This window comes from Schistocerca gregaria, chromosome 2 (genome assembly GCF_023897955.1).
Source record: "Schistocerca gregaria isolate iqSchGreg1 chromosome 2, iqSchGreg1.2, whole genome shotgun sequence".
Lineage (NCBI taxonomy): Eukaryota > Metazoa > Arthropoda > Insecta > Orthoptera > Acrididae > Schistocerca > Schistocerca gregaria.
This window is the reverse complement of record NC_064921.1, coordinates 498,993,465-499,014,614: the sequence shown is the minus strand read 5'-3', so window position 1 is coordinate 499,014,614 and position 21,150 is coordinate 498,993,465. Positions and strand designations below refer to the sequence as shown.

At 39.0% G+C, this 21,150-nt stretch overlaps 1 protein-coding gene across 1 annotated transcript in view; it reads left to right on the top strand.

Annotated features, from left to right (window-relative positions):
- Window positions 1-21,150, top strand: part of LOC126328216 (stromal cell-derived factor 2) — a 40,461-nt gene that overhangs the window by 10,060 nt on the left and 9,251 nt on the right. Inside the window, exon 3 of the mRNA XM_049995998.1 lies at window positions 18,908-19,035. Coding sequence (XP_049851955.1) covers window positions 18,908-19,035 — 128 coding nt within the window. The remainder of the gene's footprint in view (window positions 1-18,907; window positions 19,036-21,150) is intronic.

Genomic DNA, 21,150 nt, shown 5'->3' with positions numbered 1-21,150 from the left:
ATCAGATTATATTTGAATTATCAGCTGAGTTAGCTCCTCTTTTAACAATAATCTACCATAGATCCTGCAGGTGATGAAATGTGTTCAGTAATTACAAGAATGCATAGATCGCACATATCTACACGGAGGGTAGCAGAAGTGGTCCACAGTACCAACCCCAGTACCCGTGACATCTGCTTGTAGAATCTTGGAACACATCCTTAGCTCAAACATAACATAATGACCTCCTCCATGCCAACTGACATGAATTCTAAAAGCCTCAGTCATCTGTTAAATAATTCTCACTTTTCTCACGACATTATAAAAGTCAGGATCAAGGCAGTCATTGTGTTATTCCTTGAGCTCTGTAAAGCATTTGACTGAGTACCATACCTACACTTACTGTTGACAGTGTGATGATATGGGGTATTTATTTATTTCATTAACAGTATGAGTAACCCCTCGCCTTGAAATGTAAGGTGGTTCTGATGCTTCTGAATCTAATAGCAAAGACTTCTCATTGTTACAGTCTGGTTGGTATACAGTTGTTAATGCTTTTGTTAAATATTATAAAGAACATAATATATAAAGATTTCTGTGAGGTTACAGCAAATTGAATGCTTAAGAATTGTTAAAATGGTTTCATATAATTTGTTACTACCTAGTTGATGAGAATATAATTTATATAATGCAGATGTCAAAGAAAAATAAAATTAAAGAAAATGTAACACAATGAGTGTGGCTACGAATAATTTGTAATATATAGAGGGAAGCTGTATTTGGATGAGTAATACAGTCTGAAGTAGCACATTGGTTAATAATGGCCTATTTCTACATATTTCAGGTGAGAAGGTCTCGGTACAACCTCAAGGTATTCTCATCTGAAATGGTTTGTGCTAATGTATGTTTACACATGGGGTGTCAAGATAATTTGTAAGTGGACTGAGGATTTCTTGGCAGTGAGAATGAACAGTTGTAGACAGATTTAGGGGTAGCTTCTGGTGTGCCATTGGGAAGGGGCTGGAACCATTGCTGTTCATGCTTTATGTTAATGACCTTGCAGACAATGTTAATGCTAACCTTAGGCTTTCTGCAGATGATACAGTTATCTACATCCTAGTACTGTCTGAAAAAGCTGCACAAATATTCATTTGGATCTTGATAAAATGTCAAAGTGATGCAGAGATTAGCATTTTCCTTGAAATGTTCAAAAAATTTAAAATTGTGCAGTTCACCAAAAAAGTAATGTCACAATTGAAATTGATCAGCTCGTACAAATACCTGGGTTCAACAATTTGTTGGTATAAGAAATGGAATGACCTTCCAGGCTCATTCGGAAGTGAAGCATGTGACAGACCATCGTTTATTGTTAGAATATTAGGGAAATGCAGTCAGTTCACGAAAGAGATTACTTATAAAAAACCTTGTGTGACACTTCGTAGAATATCGGTCAAGTGAGTGGGTCTTGTACTAAGTATGGCTAACAGGATATTGAATGTATACAGAGAAAGGCAGGCTGAATGGTAACAAGTATGTTTGACCTGTGGGAGACAGAGAGATGCAGAAGAAACTGAACTGCCAGATCCTTGAAGATAGGTGTGTGGAACGCCAGACGCTTGAAGACAGGTGTAAACTGTCCTGAGAAAACCAGCTTACAGAGTTTCAGTAACCAGCTTTAAATAATAAATCTAGGAATATACTGCAACTCTGTATGCAAGATTAGACTAATTACAGCACATACTGATGATTTGAAGTAGTCACTCTTCCCACAGTTCACATGCAGATGGAACAGGAAGATGCCCTAATATCTGATACAATGAGAAATACCGTATGCCATGGACTTCACGGTGGTGTGCATTGTATGGTTATAGATGTAGAATAGTGACATTTTTCCTCCTTGGCACGTAGGACGAAAGTAAGTTCAACTGTTGGGAAGATTATTCAGCTGAGATCTTAGCTTGTCTGTGTATTTGTTGTTTGTGTGGAGTTACGGTAATTCTGCAAATTCTAGTACCCTCCCTTTGTCGTGCCCTTGTAATTAGGAGAAAAAAACTTGTAATTCCTAGTTATCTGGGCAGTGTTGTAATTCAATTTCTCGAATGGCTGTACTACTTTTGTTTTCCTTTGCTCAACCAAATTTGAGCACATGGAAGGTATGTGAATTACTGTCATGGAACTGGATGGTAGTGTGTTTGAGGCAGTGAACTTGCATTTGGGAAGAATTTGTGTCAAATTCCCATCTGATAAGTCAGATTGCTTGAACTCGCATTTGAAAATAGCTTGAATGATATCCCAACCTGGTACACCAGATTGCTTTTCAATGGTTTACCAAAACCGCTTAAAGCAATGACAGTTTCCAGTAAACCAGAAGGCTCTGTGCAAACGGTGGTGTTTCACGATATGATGATCTTTTTACAGTTTTCTACATTGAAAACCTTTTCTTTGATTTGTTATTATAAACTGTAGGGATCCCACACCACTTTTCCAAATTGCATTAGGAGTCATCGGAAAAAACTAATAATATCGCAGAAGTCGGTTTTTCAATGCACCTTTTTATATCTCGTTTATGTGGTGAGTAGCAGTCTGTCCACTTCATAGTGAGGTATGTATAATGTTTACTGCCTAGAGTCTTTCTTCTCCCTGCATAGGGCTATCAGCAGATATTGAAAATATACAGAGAATGGCAGCATGTATATCCACAGGTTTGTTTGACTCGTGGAAGAGCATCAGAGAGATACTGAAATATCTGAACTGGGAGATACTTGAAGATAGACACAAAGTAAATCATAAAAGCTTATTTACATGTTTGCAAGAACCAGCATAAGGTGAGGATTGTAGGAATATACAACAACCAATTACATACTTCTCGTAGGGGCCACAACTACTAGATTGGGCTAATGACAGTGCACATACAGGCATTTAAGCAATCATTGTTCCTACATTCCATACACAAATGTAATCAAAAGCAGTCCTAATAAGCGTGGCAACGGTAAGTATTCATGTAATTCCTAGTGGTTTGCTGAACGTGGATGTAGGAAGTTCCTTTAACTTCTATATTTTAACGAAGAAAACTCCTCTGACCTTGATAATTGTTACATGCATGAGTACTATGTTTTTGTCAAGCTATGCAATCACATTAATCAAATACAAATCCTTTATAACTTAACCTTATTTAATTAAAATGAAATTATATGGTCATATAAAAGCAATAGTGGTCTTACCAGAGATGTTGCCATGTTGTTTGTTAATTGATCCTCTGCTGAAATATGATGAATACGCTTCTCTCCTTACACCATCATTTTTTTGAATGAAGAAATACTTACTGTATGTATCTGTAGGGTAATGATAAGTCTGATATTTTTTGCTCAGTCACTGTAGATTGATTGTCAGTTTGGAGAACAGGTATTTGCTTCAGCTATCTCATATGCTTTGAATGAGTGACTCAATGGTTACCTTTACAGTGTCATTTGTAGGTTAACATTTACAAGACGGTTGTCCTGTGCTCATTTGCAGTAAACAGCAGATGTTTGGTGTGTGTGTGTGTGTGTGTGTGTGTGTGTGTGTGTGTGTGTGTGTGTGTGTGTGTGTGAGAGAGAGAGAGAGAGAGAGAGAGAGAGAGAGAGAGAGAGAGAAGATGAAGGCTGCCAGTGGAAGATAGTATGTTAAAATTTACACTTTTCATGTTGAAACGTTACTAATGATTTCATCTGTAAAATGAATATTGGTTGTGGTGACGAATTATACTAATTACTCGTGTTGTTTCAATGGCCATCTCTTCATTTTCTGCTTACATGTGTTTCTATTATTGATTTACAAAGCACTTCTCCCATACCCGTATTGAAATACAGAGTAGGTCATAAGTCAGTTGTCAAAAATGTATTTGATGCAGTAATACTAAACAAATAAAAATATGAGGACATTCTGAAAACTAATGCCTCAAAGTTTTTTATGTGAAAACACTTAAAGCTGTTTCAGTAACGCATATGTTATTAACATTCTAAACCTTCATTCTTAAAGTCTGCATATTTATTTCTCAACATAGCCATTCTGACGATAAATGACAGTAAACACATTTCTCCCAACGAGAGACCATTTTGTTGATACCATAACTGTAGAGTGTTTGACTTCATTGATGGGCCCCAAACTCACCTCTGCTTGCACCACTTCATCACTATCTAATTGAACTCCTTGAAGGCAATTTTTAAGCTCTGGAAACATGTGAAGATTGGCTGGGGCCATTTTGGTACTATATGGAGGTGTTGGATTGTTGCAGATAGTGCAACCCTTCTGCATAGTCTGACATTGTCATGATGGAGAGGGTGAATCCATGTGGGGATGAGCTCGTCAAATTCGAAATTAGATTAGAGCATGCTGTTTCTCATACAGTGACATATTTACGTTACACACCAGGATGTTAAACACTACAATTCAGAGCCCTCTAGTGCCAAAGGGTTGCAAATATGTAGACAAGAAGAATAAAAAAAGTGTAACATTAATAATGTTCGTTTTATTTAAAACACAATATTTCAGTGCCCTGACTCGACATCTTCAATATGTAATCCCTCAGTCTCAGGGAGCAGCTGATGAAGTAGTGAAGTTACAGCATGAAAATATGTGTTGGGAAGATGCAAAACACCTAATCTTGACAAGGTGACAATAAATTGCTGAGAAAGTCTAAGAGATTACATCACATAAAGTAAACCAAACATGTCTCAAATCTTTAACTTTTTCAACAACTTCCAATGCATATTGTCAGCTAAACTGCTCAAGATGTAATTGTTATACATGTGACTAGCATAGGAAAGAAATCAAGGCAGTATACGATTTTGCATTACAGATTAGTCCATCAGTCGGAACTGTAATACATTGACATGAAATATTTTATAACCATTTCTATATTACAGTTCTTATGGTAATTTGTGAATAATGACTATTTTACTGACAGTGAATCAGTTCCTTGATTATTTCCAGTAGTCATCCCAAAAATGTGAAGCATCTGTTGGATGATGAAAACAAATATTGCATTTAGGCATATCAGAGTAACTAGGGAACTGGGGTGGAATAAGAAATGGTTGTGGCAGTTGTGCTGCATATTGTGCAGGGTACCATGAAACCTGGGGATGCAAACTGACATTATGCAAATGATTGAAATGTATCAATAGTATCCCATTGATAGACCTAAAAAAATGACAAACAGCTATCGGAAGTGACATTGTCCAACAGTTTTCTGAAAAATGCTTTACCAAGTCAAAAAAATTTGTTATCAAGTGGCTAAATCTTCTTGTCCTCCTAAAGACAGACATGATGTTAAGTCCAGGCCAAGAGTCCAACAAAAGCTGTGAATTATTTGGCGGAAGTGGTAAGAAGGCATTTTGGATGTAGTATTGAAAATTACTCTCTTCCATTTTTCCAGATTTTGTTATGTCCATTCCAAAGTTTTTGCAGTTAAAGATACCTTTTTTTTTTTTTAAATTGTTGGTCCTAATTTTCCTTGAGTTTCCTAAAGAAAGGCATGAAGCTGTGGAAACGGTAATTCATTGGAATTTATTACTGGCATTGTTGTATTGTCGTATGTGTCAAGTCCATGGCAAATGGGACAGAAACTGAAATTGAGCGTAACGAAGCAAAAGCCAAAATTCTTAACTCAGTTTTCAAATATTCCTTTACAAAGTAAAACCCAGAAGAATTGCCTCAATTTAATCCTCATACTACTGAAAATATGAAGGAAATAAGTATTAGTGTCATGGGTGTTGAGAAACAACTGAAGTCATTAAAATTGAACAAAGCTCCAGGGCTCGACAGAATCCCTGTCGGGTTCTGTACTGAAATTACGGCTGAGTTAACCCCGCTTCTCAGTATAATCTATTGTAGATCCCTTGAACGAAAAACTGTGCCCAATTCTTGGAAAACAGCATCGGTCCCACTTCTCTACAAGAAGGGCAGTAGAAGTGAAACACAAAAGTACCATCCAGTATCCTTGATATCAATTTGTTGTGGAATCTTAGAACATACACTACGTGGTAAAAAGTATCTGGACACTTAAAAAAGCATACGTTTCTCATATTAGTTGCATTGTGCTGCCACATGCTGCCAGGTGCTCCACTTCAGTGATCAGTGACCTCAATAGTCATTACATCGTGAGAGGGCAGAATGGGGCTCTCCGCGGAGCTCACGTACTTTGTATATGCTCATGTGATTGGGTGTCATTTGTCGTATGTCTGTACGCAAGATTTCCGCGCTCCTAAACATCCCTAGGTCCACTGTTTCCAACATAATAGTGAAGTAGAAACGTGAAGGGACACTTACAGCACAAAAAGCGTACAGGCTGACCTCATCTGCTTGAGAGTTAGGGGAAATCAATTGGACTGTAAACATAACTTTTTACGTCCTTAATAGATCAGTAACATCCTGAATCTGCTCATTGTATTCATATCTTGGTATCCCTGTGCGATTTTTACCCTCCACATGCCCTCCAATACTAAATTGTGATCCCTTGATGCCTCAGAATATGTCCTACCAACTAATCCCTTCTTCTAGTCAAGTTGTGCCACAAATTTCTGTTCTCCCCAATTCAGTTCAGTACCTCCTCATTAGTTACATTATCCTCATTAGTTACATAATCTTCAGCATTCGTCTGTAGCACCACATTGCAAAGGTTTCTGTTCTCTTCTTGTCTAAACTATTTATTGCCCATTTTTCACTTCCATACATAGCTACACTCCATACAAATACTTTCAGAAAAGCTTAAAAGTAAGTTTTGAAATAAAGTATAGTTTATATTAAGTAGGTAGCCTATAGGTAGTATTTTTACTTATAATATACTACTGCAAAATAATTAAAGATTTGCTCTCAATCACTCTATGTTACTCGGGCACTTTGTTCAAATTCTGAGGACACTTGAAACACTTTTTGATGTACTTTTCAGTTTTGTTAGAATGTGACTATTCCTGAAAACAGCAATTTAAACTGAAAAAGGTCCAAATAAGTCCTTTTTTCTTACCGTATTTACTCGAATCTAAGCCGCATTTTTTTACTGGATTTTGTAATCCAAAAAACTGCCTGCGGTTTAGAATCAATTGCAAAGTAAGTTCTGAAGAAGATGATAGGTGCCACCACAATTAACTTCTACCGTTGAATATATGTACTTCTATGCAGGCATGCTTTGCAGGCACAAAGATAAATACTGGCGCCAAAACCTCTGTGTCAGCAAATAAATTAAAAGAAAACATAGAAGAATGTAGACATTATGCCATGTATTCTTTCGTGTTTGCTGCTATCTCATTTAAATCCTGTCTGCCTAATAAACTACGAAACTAGAGTGAGACTACAGCAATTGCGGACGAATATACTTATCATGTTGTGTTTATATTCATATTATTCTTATGCTGAATAGTAATACAGTCAGAAATGAAGCACAGCAACTGACTAAATTTTTAAATCTAAGATGACTAATTTCTGTGCAGAATGTAATGTATTGAAGAGGTGTCTGCAAAGATTTTCAAACGGAGAAAATTTTTCGCAATACTCTCGTACAGAACAACAGCTATCATACACAGTCTATTATTTGGTTCTTGTTGACCGTTATCAAAGAAAGCAGCAGTGTTAGTAACAATAAATAAGTCTCTTGCCATTGATTCGCTTATGAGACAATTTCTCTCTCTCTCTCTCTCTCTTTTTTTTTTTTAATTGTAAGCGGCAGAAGCATGCACAAAAGCAAGCCTTGCCGCAAGCACCGACAGGTCGTGGACACTCATTATCAGAATGCGACAAACAATGCGTGACACAGTACAAGAATGCATTTACAGCTTGCAGTGACATAAACACCTATAACAAAAAGAACGGCACTTATTAGTTCAAAGCAAAATAAGCAAAAGATTCAAACCAGATGAAGCACCTGAAAAAGGAAGGATACCTGTATACATACGGACAGAGCACCTGACACACAGCAATGGCTACTTGATAAGCTTAACAGTTAAGATTATGACTCGAACCAAACTACTGTAGCTGTATCTTCATCCATTCAACCTAAATTGTGTCTCATGTTGCAATGGACCAACTTTGTTTCGATTTGGAGGTGCAGTCTAAAATTTCCTCTCCTCCTGAATTTTGAGTCTCTGGATGACTGTCAGAATGTCAGACCAGTGTTGCCAATTTCAATTAAATAAATGACCCTTAGAATTGCATGACCTACTTGAAATTACCAGCCATTCACTCAAAATTTCATCTACTACCTATTTGCAGTAATAGCAATAACATTAATATTTACTTAGAATAACTGGAATTAGAGTAAAAAAAAGTATATTCGTAATGATTTTAGTTTGGGATGTGTCACACACTAATTCCAATTCCACAGTTCTAAGAGTTACGGATTCTCTAGGAATCGACTAATATCAGAATCAAACAATTCCAGCACTTTGGGCATCAATTCTGTGGTATTAAATCTTTTTTATATTTTGTGTGTGTGTGTGTGTGTGTGTGTGTGTGTGTGTGTGTGTTTTTTAAACAAAGATTCCAAGACTTACCAAGCGGGAAAGCGCCGGTAGATAGGCACAATGAATAAAACACACAAACACACACACAGAATTACGAGCTTTCGCAACCGGCAGCTGCTTCGTCAGGAAAGAGGGAAGGAAAAGGAAAGATTAAAGGATGTGGGTTTTAAGGGAGAGGGTAAGGAGTCATTCCAATCCCGGGAGCGGAAAGACTTACCTTAGGGGGAAAAAGGGATAGGTATATACTCGCACACGCACACACATATCCATCCATCCATACATACATACACAGACTCAAGCAGACATATTTAAAGGCAAGGAGTAAGGGCAGAGATGTAAGTCGAGGCGGAAGTGTGGAGGCAAAGATGATGTTGAAAGACAGGTGAGGTATGAGTGGCGGCAACTTGAAATTAGCGGAGATTGAGGCCTGGTGGATAACGAGAAGAGAGGATATATTGAAGGGCAAGTTCCCATCTCTGGAGTTCGGATAGGTTGGTGTTGGTGGGAAGTATCCAGATAACTCGGACGGTGTAACACTGTGCCAAGATGTGCTGGCCGTGCACCAAGGCATGTTTAGCCACAGAGTGATCCTCATTACCAACAAACACTGTCTGCCCGTGTCCATTCATGTGAATGGACAGTTTGTTGCTGGTCATTCCCACATAGAAAGTGTCACATTGTAGGCAGGTCAGTTAGTAAATCACGTGGGTGCTTTCACACGTGGCTCTGCCTTTGATCGTGTACACCTTCCGGGTTACAGGACTGGAGTAGGTGGTGGTGGGAGGGTGCATAGGACAGGTTTTACACCGGGGGCGGTTGCAAGGGTAGGAGCCAGAGGGTAGGGAAGGTGATTTTGAGGAAGAGGAGGTGGGTACCCCTCTCCAAACCTTCCAGGAATTTCTCACTTCCAGCCTTGCCTCTCAATCTTTCTCGAAAAACCTTAATCCTACTCCCAACATCACCACAGCCGAAGCCCAGGCTATCCGTGATCTGAAAGGTGACCGATCCATCATCATTCTTCCGGCTGACAAGGGTTCCACGACCGTGGTACTTGATTGTCGGGATTATGTGGCTGAGGGACTGCGTCAGCTTTCAGACAACACTACATACAAAGTTAGCCAAGGTAATCCCATTCCTGATGTCCAGGTGGAGCTTCAAGGTATCCTCAGAACCTTAAGCCCCCCCTACAAAACCTTTCACCTAACTCCATCAACCTCCTGACCCCACCGACACCTCACACTCCTACCTTCTACCTACTTCCTAAAATTCACAAACCCAAACATCCTGGCCGCCCCATTGTAGCTGGTTACCAAGCCCCCACAGAACGTATCCTGCCTACGTAGATCAACACCTTCAACCCATTACATGCAGTCTCCCATCCTTCATCAAAGACACCAACCACTTTCTCGAACTCCTGGAATCCGTACCCAGTCTGTTACCCCCAGAAACCATCCTTGTAACCATTGATGCCACTTCCCTATACACAAACATCCCGCACGTCCAGGGCCTCGCTGCAATGGAGCACTTCCTTTCACGCCAATCACCTGCCACCCTACCTTAAACCTCTTTCCTCGTCACCTTAGCCAGCTCATCCTGACGCACAATTTCTTCACTTTTGAAGGCCAGACATACCAACAATTAAAGGGAACAGCCATGGGTACCAGGGTGGCCCCCTCATATGCCAACCTATTTATGGGTCGCTTAGAGGAAGCCTTCTTGGTTACCCAAGCCTGCCAAGCCAAAGTTTGGTACAGATTTATTGATGACATCTTCATGATCTGGACTCACAGTGAAGAAAAAGTCCAGAATTTCCTCTCCAACCTCAACTCCTTTGGTTCCATCAGTTTCACCTGGTCCTCCTCCAAATCCCATGCCACTTTCCTTGACATTGACCTCCATCTGTCCAATGGCCAGCTTCACACATCAGTCCACAGCAAACCCACCAACAAGCAACAGTACCTCCATAATGACAGCTGCCACCAATTCCATATCAAACGGTCCCTTCCCTACAGCCTAGGCCTTCGTGGCAAATGAATCTGTTCCAGTCCTGAATCCCTGGACCATTACACCAACAATCTGAAATCAACTTTCGCATCCCGCAACTACCCTCTCGACCTGGTACAGAAGCAGATAACCAGAGCCACTTCTCATCCCTCAAACCCAGAACCTCTCACAGAAGAACCCCAAAAGTGCCCCACTTGTGACAGGATACTTCCCGGGACTGGATCAGACTCTGAATGTGGCTCTCCAGCAGGGATACGAATTCCTAAAATCCTGCCCCGAAATGAGATCCATCCTTCATGAAATCCTCCCCACTCCACCAAGAGTGTCTTTCCGTCGTCCACCTAACGTTCGTAACCTCTTGGTTCATTCCTATGAAATCCCCAAACCACCTTCCCTACCCTCTGGCTCCTACCCTTGCAACCGCCCCCGGTGTAAAACCTGTCCTATGCACCCTCCCACCACCACCTACTCCAGTCCTGTAACCCGGAAGGTGTACACGATCAAAGGCAGAGCCACGTGTGAAAGCACCCACGTGATTTACCAACTGACCTGCCAACACTGTGACGCTTTCTATGTGGGAATGACCAGCAACAAACTGTCCATTCGCATGAATGGACACAGGCAGACAGTGTTTGTTGGTAATGAGGATCATCCTGTGGCTAAACATGCCTTGGTGCACGGGCAGCACATCTTGGCACAGTGTTACACCGTCCGAGTTATCTGGATACTTCCCAACAACACCAACCTATCCGAACTCCGGAGATGGGAACTTGCCCTTCAATATATCCTCTCTTCTCGTTATCCACCAGGCCTCAATCTCCGCTAATTTCAAGTTGCCGCCACTCATACCTCACCTGTCTTTCAACATCATCTTTGCCTCCACACTTCCGCCTCGACTTACATCTCTGCCCTTACTCTTTGCCTTTAAATATGTCTGTGTATGTATGGCTATATATATATATATATATATATATATATATATATATATATATATATATATATATATGTGTGTGTGTGTGTGGTATATACCTATCCTTTTTTCCCCCTAAGGTAAGTCTTTCCACTCCCGGTATTGGAATGACTCCTTACCCTCTCCCTTAAAACCCACATCCTTTCATCTTTCCTTTTCCTTCCCTCTTTCCTGACGAAGCAGCCGCCGGTTGCGAAAGCTCGAATGTGTGTGTGTGTTTGTGTGTTTTATTCATTGTGCCTATCTACCGGCACTTTCCCGCTTGGTTAGTCTTGGAATCTTTATGCTGCTTCCATAGGTTCAGCAAGTTGGAATTCAAGTAAAATAAACCAACCATGCTTCTCTCTTCTTCCCTTTAATTCCTTGTAATAAAAATAAGTGTAAGCATTTACTAATTTTAATGTCTGAAGTATCACCCCATTTCCTTATTTTAATTGGTAAACCTCTCCCGATGAACCGTGGGCCTTGCTGTTGGTGGGAAGGCTTACGTGCCTCAGCGATACAGATAGCCATACCATAGGTGCAGCCACAACGGAGGGGTATCTGTCGAGAGGCCGGACAAACATGTTATTGCTGAAGAGGGGCAGCAGCCTTTTCAGTAATTGCGAGGGCAACAGTGTGGATGATTTTTCTGATGTGGCCGTGTAACACTAACCAAAACGGCCTTGCCATGCTGGTACTGTGAATGGCTGAAATCAGAGGGAAAATACAGCCATTATTTTTACCGAGGGCATGCAGCTTTACTGTATGGCTAAATGATGATGGCGTCCTCTTGGGTAAAATATTCCGGCGGTGAAATAGTCCCCCGTTTGGATCTCCAGGTGGGGACAGCTCAGGAGGCTGTCGTTATCGGGATAAAGGAAACTGGCGTTCTATGGATTGGAGCGTGGAATGCGTGATTCCTTAATTGGGCAGATATGTTAGAAAATTTAAAAGGGTAAGTGGATAGCTTAAAGTTAGAAATAGTAGGAATTTCTGAAGTTCAGTGGCAGTAGGAACAAGAACTCTGGTCAGGTGAATAAAGGGTTATAAATGTAAAATCAAATAGGGGTAACACAGGAGTAGATTTAATAATGGGGGAAAAAATGTGAACGGGGATAAGCTACTATGAACAGCATAGTGAACACATTATTGTAGCCAAGATAGACACGAAGCCCACACCTACTACAGTAGTACAGGTTTATATGCCAGCTAGTTCCGCAGATGACGAAGAGATTGAAGAAATGTATGATGCGATAAACGAAATTAGTCAGTCAAGGGAGACGAAAATTTAATAGTCATGCAGGACTGGAGTTGGATAGTAGGGAAAGGAAGACAAGGAAAATTAGTTGATGAATATGGACTGGGGTAAGGAATGAAAGAGGAAGCCGCATGGTAGAATTTCTCGCAGAGCATAACTAAATCATAGCTAACATTTGGTTTAAGGATCGTGAAAGAAAGTTGTTTATGTGGAATATGCCTGGAGGCACTGGAAAATTTCAGATAATTATATAATGGTAAGACACACATTTAGGAACCATTGTTTTAAATTGTAAGATGTTTTCAGAGTTAGATATGGACAGTGTATTGTTTATGAACTATAGATTAAAACTGAAGAAACTGCAAAAAGGTAGGAATTTAAGGAGATTGGACCTGGATAAACTGAAACAACCAGATGTTGTAGAGAGTTTTAGATAGAACGTTAGGGACTAATTGACAAATACAGGGGAAAGAAATACAGTAGAAGAAGAATGGGTAACTTTGAGAGGTGAAATAGTCAAGGCAGCAGAGGATCAAGTTGGTAAAAAGAAGAGGGCTGGTGGAAATCCTTGGGTAACAGGAGAGATATTGAGTGTAATTGATGGCAGGAGAAAATATAAAAATGCAGTAAATGAAGTGGCTGAAAAGGAATACAAATGTCTCAAAAATATCGACAGGAAGTGCAAAATGGCTTAGCAAGGATGGGTAGAGGACAAATGTAAGGATGTAGAGGTATATATCACTAGGGGTAAGATAAATACTTCCTAAAGGAAAATTAAGAGACATTTGGAGGAAAGAGAACCACCTGTAAGAATATAAAGAGCTCAGATGGAAAACCAGTCCTAAGCAAAGAAGGGAAAGCAGAAAGGTGGAAAGAGTATATAGAATGTTAGTACAAGGGTGATGTACTTGAGGGCAATATTATGGAAATGGAAGAGGATGTAGATGTAGATGAAGATGAAATGGGAGGTATGATACTATGTGAAGACTTGACAGAGCACTGAAAGACTAAGTCAAAAAAAAGGCAATGGGAATAGACAAAATTCCATTAGAACTACTATAGCCTTGAGAGAGCCAGCCATGACTAAACTCTACCATCTGGTGAGCAAGATGTATGAGACAGAACACCCTCAGATTTCAAGAAGAATATAATAATTATAATTCCAAAGAAAACAGATGTCAACAAGTATGAAAATTTACCGAAATATCCATTTAATAAGTCATGGCTCCAAAATACTAACATGAATTCTTTACAGACAAATGGAAACAACTGGTAGATGCTGACCTTGGGGAAGATCAGTTTCAAATCTGTAGAAATGTTGGAACACACAAGGCAATACTGACCTTACAGCTTATCTTAGTTGATAGACAAAGAAAAGGAAAACCTGCTTTTATAGCTTTTGACAATGTTGACTGGAATACTCTCTTTCAAATTTGGAGGTGGCAGGCATAAAATACAGGGAGTGAAAGGCTATTTGTAATTTGCACAGAAACCAGAAGGCAGTTATAAGAGTCGATGAAAGCATTGGGGAGGCAGTGATTGAGGAGGGAGTAAGACAGGGTTGTAGCTTATCCCCGATGTTATTCAATCTGTATATTGAGCAAGCAGTAAAATGGAAACAAAAGAAAAATTTGGAGTAGGGATTGAAATCTGTGAAGAAGAAATAAAAACTTTGAGGTTTCCAATGGCATTGTAATTCTGCCAGACAGCAAAGGACCTGGAAGAGCAGTTGAATGGAATGGACAGTGTCTTGAAAGGGGGATATAAGATGAATATCAACAAGCAAAACGAGGGTAATGGAATGTAGTCGAATTAAGGGGAATTAGAATGGGATATTTTTTTCACATTTTCAGACTTATCTCTCATTATAAAATTTGCAATTTTCCAAGTAGAATGATATATAGATCACTTATAAACTCACATGAGAAGCATTTTATTTTATTTTATTTTATTTTAATATAATCTGCACCGGTCGAGAATGTTAAAATTTTTATGTTCATTACTTGAAGATCTAATAAAATTGGTAATTTTTTATATAGAAGGCTGTGGATTGCTGTGTTATAAAGGTCATGCCCAGAAGAGGATGGGCCCCAGGTTGAGGGACAAGAAACTTTTTGATGGTAAGACCATAAGAGGCAGGTTGACAGACAAAATGATTGATGAACTACAGCAGTATTATGGGATGGCCACTAGAAATAATGAGAATTTGTTGAAAATGAAGCAGGCAGTATGGGCTACCTTCTTCCACACTGTCAACTGATGAAAAACCAGTATACCACCTTTGCCCTCCTGGACCTGAGTCTGGTACAATTACTGCATGCCCAGTACTGAACTGAAACAGTTCGTACAGCCATAAACATTCCATTCCAGCAGCAGTCATGGATATCGTAAAACCTGTTTACAGAGACATGGCAAATCCTGAATTACTGAAGAAGTGTGTGTATGGCCAGACTCAAAATCCCAATGAGTTGTTTAATAATCTAATATGGACTCGCTTACCAAAAAATATTTTTGTTGGGATGAAGTCAATAAAGTTGGGGGGGAGGGGAGCGGTGTCAGTGATGCTTTTATTGCTTTTAGTGGGAAATCCTGGAGCAAACTGCATCAAAGAACTTGAATGGATGGACAAGGTTCGCAGTATGTACAGTACAGTATGCAGCACATTTGGCTACTAAGGAGTCTAAAAAGAAGAAAAAACTTGTAAAAAGATCAAGAGGATGATATACAGTATGGTGCAGGGTGCTTTTGAGTGGAAAAACAATTTAAGCATATGTTAAGTGAGATAGTCTCTTTAGAATCCGTTCCTGAAAATTTACATTTTCTGTTGCATTTTTACCTAAATCTCGGAAATCACTTTGAGTAGAGTATCCACATTTTCAGGAAGTAACAGCATACATATCCTGAGTCTACTGAACTAAAAGGAGGACATAATGTTATGTACTAATTAAAATTATTCAGGATAACACTCAAAAAAGTATACAAATTTGAATCGTGTAATTAAAAAAGTTGTATTTCCGAAAGCAGTGGCTGAAATGCAATTATTGTTTAATGTCCTGTAAAAGTTTCCTGTCAATGGTTGCAGTAGTTCCTGAAATACAGGGAGGCCAAGTCACTAAATTTAACATTGTCAGAATAGGGCGTTCCAACTCCCCTTAAATCAGGTACTGCTGAGGGAATTAAATTAGGAAATGAGACACTTAATGTAGTAGATGAGTTCTGCTCTGTGGGGAACAAAATAACCGATAATGGTCGAAGTAGAGAGGATATAAAATGTAGACTGGCTATGGCGAGGAAAGCGTTTCTGAAGAAGAGAAATTTGTTATCATTGAGTATAGTTTTAAGTGTCAGGAAGTCTTTTCTGAAAGTATTTGTATGGAGTATGGAAGTGTATGGAGTATGGAAGTGAAACATGGACGATAAGTAGTTTAGACAAGAAGAGAATAGAAACTTTCGAAATGAGGTGCTACCAAAGAATGCTGTAGATTATATGGATAGATCACATAACTACTGAGGAGATACTGAATAGAATTGGCAAGAACAGGAATTTGGGGCACATCCTGACTAAAAGGAGAATTGGTTGATAGGACACATTCTGGGTCACCAAGGGATCACCAATTTAGTATTGGAGGGAAGAATGGAGGTTAAAAATCATAGAGGGAGACCGAGAGATGAATACACTAAGCAGATTCAGAAGGATGTAGATTGCATTAGGTACTCGGAGATGAGACTTGCAAAGGATATAGTTGCATGGAAAGCTTCCACAAACCAGTCTGTGGACTGAAGACAACAACAACAACAATCGGTAAATTTTACATTATAGCAGTAAAAACTTTTTAAAGTAATTTTTTTTGTAAATGCCCAGATTTTCGGCATTTAAAACTGCTTTGAAAAAACATTCTACCCACTGGGCATTTTCCCAGTCGACATCACCGCACCTGATCCATTTAGGGGGACCGTACTGTTCCTGTGGTGCAAGGCCTGGAAATTGCAGCCTAGCTTGTTACAGGATCCTCAAGCTTCTGGAACATTATTGGGGATTTAAATCCTATCATGCCTTCCTCTATAATTTTGTGATCATCTCACAAGGGAACCTCCCCATCTCACCCCCCTCAAATTTAGTTATAAGTTGGCAGAGTGGATAGGCCTTGAAAAACTGAACACAGATCAATCGAGAAAACAGGAAGAAGTTGTGTGGAACTATGAAAAAAAAAAAGCGAAATATACAAACTGAGTTGTCCATGTGCAAGATAGGCAACATCAACGAAACTGTGAGCTCAGGAGCGCCGTGGTCCCGTAGCTAGCGTGAGCAGCTGCAGAATGAGAGGTCCTTGGTTCAAGTCTTCCCTCGAGTGAAAAGTTTAATTTTTTTTTATTTTCAGATAATTATTTTGTGAAGCTGCACAGGTACACAGAGCAGTGTTGTTTACGTGATCGTGTGTCAATTATCAAAGTTCAGGCACTCACACATAATCAACGTCACTTTCCAAAATTCCAGTAGATGTTCAGATTTGCTTTGACATATGCAGGATTTGACAGTCTACACACGGAAAATTTTGAAAACGTTAAAAACATATGTTTTGACAGAGCACAGGATAAACTGTGCGACTGTGAAACTGTTGCATTCATTTGTTGCAGTTTATGTGACAAACTCTTATGTTTTCATCACTTTTTTGAGAGTGACTATCACATCCACAAGAAAACCTAAATCGGGCAAGGTAGAAGAATCTTTTTACCCATTCGCCAAGTGTACAAGTTAGGTGGATCGACAACATATTCCTGTCATGTGACGCACATGCCGTCACCGTGTCATATGGAATATATCAGACGTGTTTTCCTGTCTAGGAATTACACGGTTTTGCGGTGCAGTTGCAAAACACAGACACTAAACTTATTACAGTGAACAGAGACGTCAATGAACGAACGGACAGATCATATCTTGAACCGAGGACCTCTAGTTCCGCAGCTGCTCACGCTAACCACGTGACCACGGCGCTCCTGTTCTCACATTACCCCCTATGATGCCTCTCCTGAGCATGAACTACTCAGTTTGTATATTCTTCTTATTTTCTCACAGTTCCACGCAACTTCTTCCTTTTTTCTCGATTCATCTGTGTTCAGTTTTTCAAAGCCTATCGACTGAGCCAACTTATAACTAAATCTAAGGGGGCTGCGATGGGGAGGTTCTCTTGTCAGAAGGCAGCCTGTCTCCTGGTGAGATGTTACCAGAGAGAACACATGAATATTTTAGAAATAATTCCTTAGTAGTTACATTTTTCACGCTAACTTCACAGTATCTGAGAGAAAATGTGGTGGATTTTGGATAATGGCACTTCAACACAATCTAAGGCTATGTTGAAGAACAGTGTCTAGAGACATTGTTCAGGTGGTGGAGGCCCCCCCCCCCCCCTTTTTTTTTAACATTAGCACTTATCGGTGAAGTTATCAATCAGGAAAGGTAAAACAATCCATTATCTTTGTGGAAATCAGGATCTATCCTGTTTTATGAAATGACGTACGTACAAGATAAATTGATTATTCCATTTTATGTCACATTTGCCCTGGAGCTAATAAACTACTCTTTGATTGTTTTAGTGTTTTTCTGTCCCTAAATGCAGTGTGTTAAGTTTGACTGTAATACAGTAACCATACAAAATATTTGTTCCTTTGATAAAGGTTTTGGCAGATTAGAACTGTTGGCCAGACCAGGACTCAGCATAAAATCAAATAGCAGCTGTTGCTGTTCCACCTACTACTGTAGGCCTAAAGAGTGAAATGTCTGCTGGGCTGTGGGAGTTACAGTGGTGGTGTGGTTTGAAGGAAACATATGGCACTGTTGATGCACATGTTACAAATGAAAAATGAAACATTAAGTATTTTGTTTTATGTCTCATATAATCCTTTCTTCAATGGAGGAACACAGGAGAATAAGGAACACAGTCACTGCCAGGCTATTGCACCTCAGTTCTAAACTGTGCTATTGTTACAAGTTTTATAGTTTGATACTGTCTTTTATGACTGTCTTATTATGCTCACAAAGCATGGTATTAACCAGTAAAATATGTTAAACTATCTCTGCAAAAAAAAAAAAAGAAGAAGAAGAATAAGAGAAAAAACATGCTCTATTGTTCTTTCAGGCATGCACTCCCTTGGACTACTGGGTGTGCTGCTGCTGCTGCTTTCATAACTCTACAAAAGTTTTAAGTATACTGTCTTACCTTTCAGTGAACCGGTGAAGTGTGGTGATATAATAAGATTAACACATTTGGCAACTCTGAAAAATCTGCATTCACATCATTTCGCCTCGCCTCTGTCAGGTGACCAGGAAATCTCAGCATATGGAGATGATAATGGTAAGCTACCAGCACACCTAATCAATCAGTTGTGTGATTTTTCATTGAATTGGTTGTACATCTTTTATTCAGATAAAAATTAAGAATTTACAACTGAAAGACTGCTTGCAGATAATGATGTTTAGTTCCATGAGAAATAATGTTATAATCAAGAAAATTTAAGGAAAATTTTTCCTGATGCCACAACTAGAATCTGTTCCAAATACAAGCACATAAATTTAGACAAAATTCCCGATGTCATTGAGTATAACATCATTACCAAATCACTGACAGTGTTCACATATGTTCTTTTACCATTTCAGTTGTAGTGTGGCAACTGACAGACCACAGTTTGTTCAAAACATTTTTGAGAGGTGTTGCTTATAGGCATATTATATTACGTACACTATAACTGTGTGACACATCCTCTAATATTATTTTTCTAGTTAAAAATGGTGTAAGAAATGGATATTTGTAGCAGAGTTGTACATCGCGTAGTAGATTTATTTGGTCAAGATGAGTCCACAGACACCAGCAGAAGACTATGCAACTAAGTTGACTTTTTTAATGTGTGGAACTACTTTCAGAATTCAAAGAAGATATCCCAACAGAGAATTATATGTTCCTTCCAATACACACTCAGATTCAAGTGTAGTTGATGCAGTAAAATGAGATAAAAACTGGAGCTGTGCATTATATCACATTTAGCCTGTCAGTACACCCATGACAGACTGGCCAATGTATAAATCATTGTTTCCCTTTCAATATTGAAAACTACTGGTTTGTAATAAACTGTTTTCAACTAGAGCAAAGCAAATATGAAAATTGCTGGAAAAATTATGGGCACTATGAAAATTGTTCCTTCAAAATGTACTCCTGTGTCAGCCATGTGACATTTTTATAGCAAGAAGGAGGGTGGGGGGGTTGGGGGGGGGGGGGGGGGGGGAAGGAAGAAAAGAAAAAGAAACAGAGTACATCTGAATTACTTATAATAAATGCAACATTGCTAAACATGAAGATGCAGTCAAAATCCACTCAAGTGTTCATTGAATTCTGATGCACTAGCATTTCATAACATGTAACTAACAAGGGGAAGTCTTCAGCTGTGGGATCAACTTTGTGAAACTGTTTATCTGGTGTTGTAGGTTAAGGTCCCAGTCTTTCGTCCTGGCGAGCCATTATTTGCATGTATTTGCCAGGGGTGGGAGTGGAGGGGAAGGTGACAACCCCCGGCATTTCGTGTTACACTCGGTAGCTTTAAAAAGTACTGTTTTACAGATTTATTGTGTACTGTAATGAATATGGTAAGGTGTGGTTGGAATCTCATTGGGTAATTTAAAATTTTTTGTTTTAATTTTTATCAGAAAGGCTTTGAGCATCATTTTTGTTCAATTAATTGGTTTAAATGTAATTTTTTATTTCTGTTCCTTTGCCACATCGTTTTAATCAAGGTATGCACTTTTTTCTGTTCTATTTTTTTTCTTTCTGTTATTATTTTTCCATTTGGAATATTTGTGAATTTGAATTTAATTATATTTATTTATTTGTTGTAATACTTAAACATTTGAATATGCTACTTCCTGGTATATTAAAACTGTGACTCGAACTCGGGACCTTTGCTTTTTGTGGGAAAGTGCTCTACAAACAGAGCTACCCAGGCAGAGGTGAATGGCTGCAGTGTGTGATAATGTAGGACCTTAGCGTACATAACCTTACAGACAGTTTCAGGAAGTCGATCCCACTGCTGGGGACATTTTCTTGCAAGATTCGCCTAGTACAGATCCAAGGTAGGGTATGAAAAGACAATATTTTGTAATTTAATGAACAAAGAATGTGAATGTGGAAATGTAGTATTTGTATTTTGTCCATTGTCTGAGAACAGTTTATGCTTTAACCATTTATATGATGATGATTACCCCCCACCATCTTCCCTCCCACAAGAAAAGGTATATCTTGCAACAGAAAATAAATTTTTGTGATGATGGCACAACCAATGTAAATACTGGTGTATTATTTTGCATTTTGTTGTATAATTGATGGATTGGTATTTTTAAATGATTATGCATTACAATACACAAAGAAATATAATTAAAACCAGATGGACAAAATTATATGACAAAGGATTTGAAATTAAAG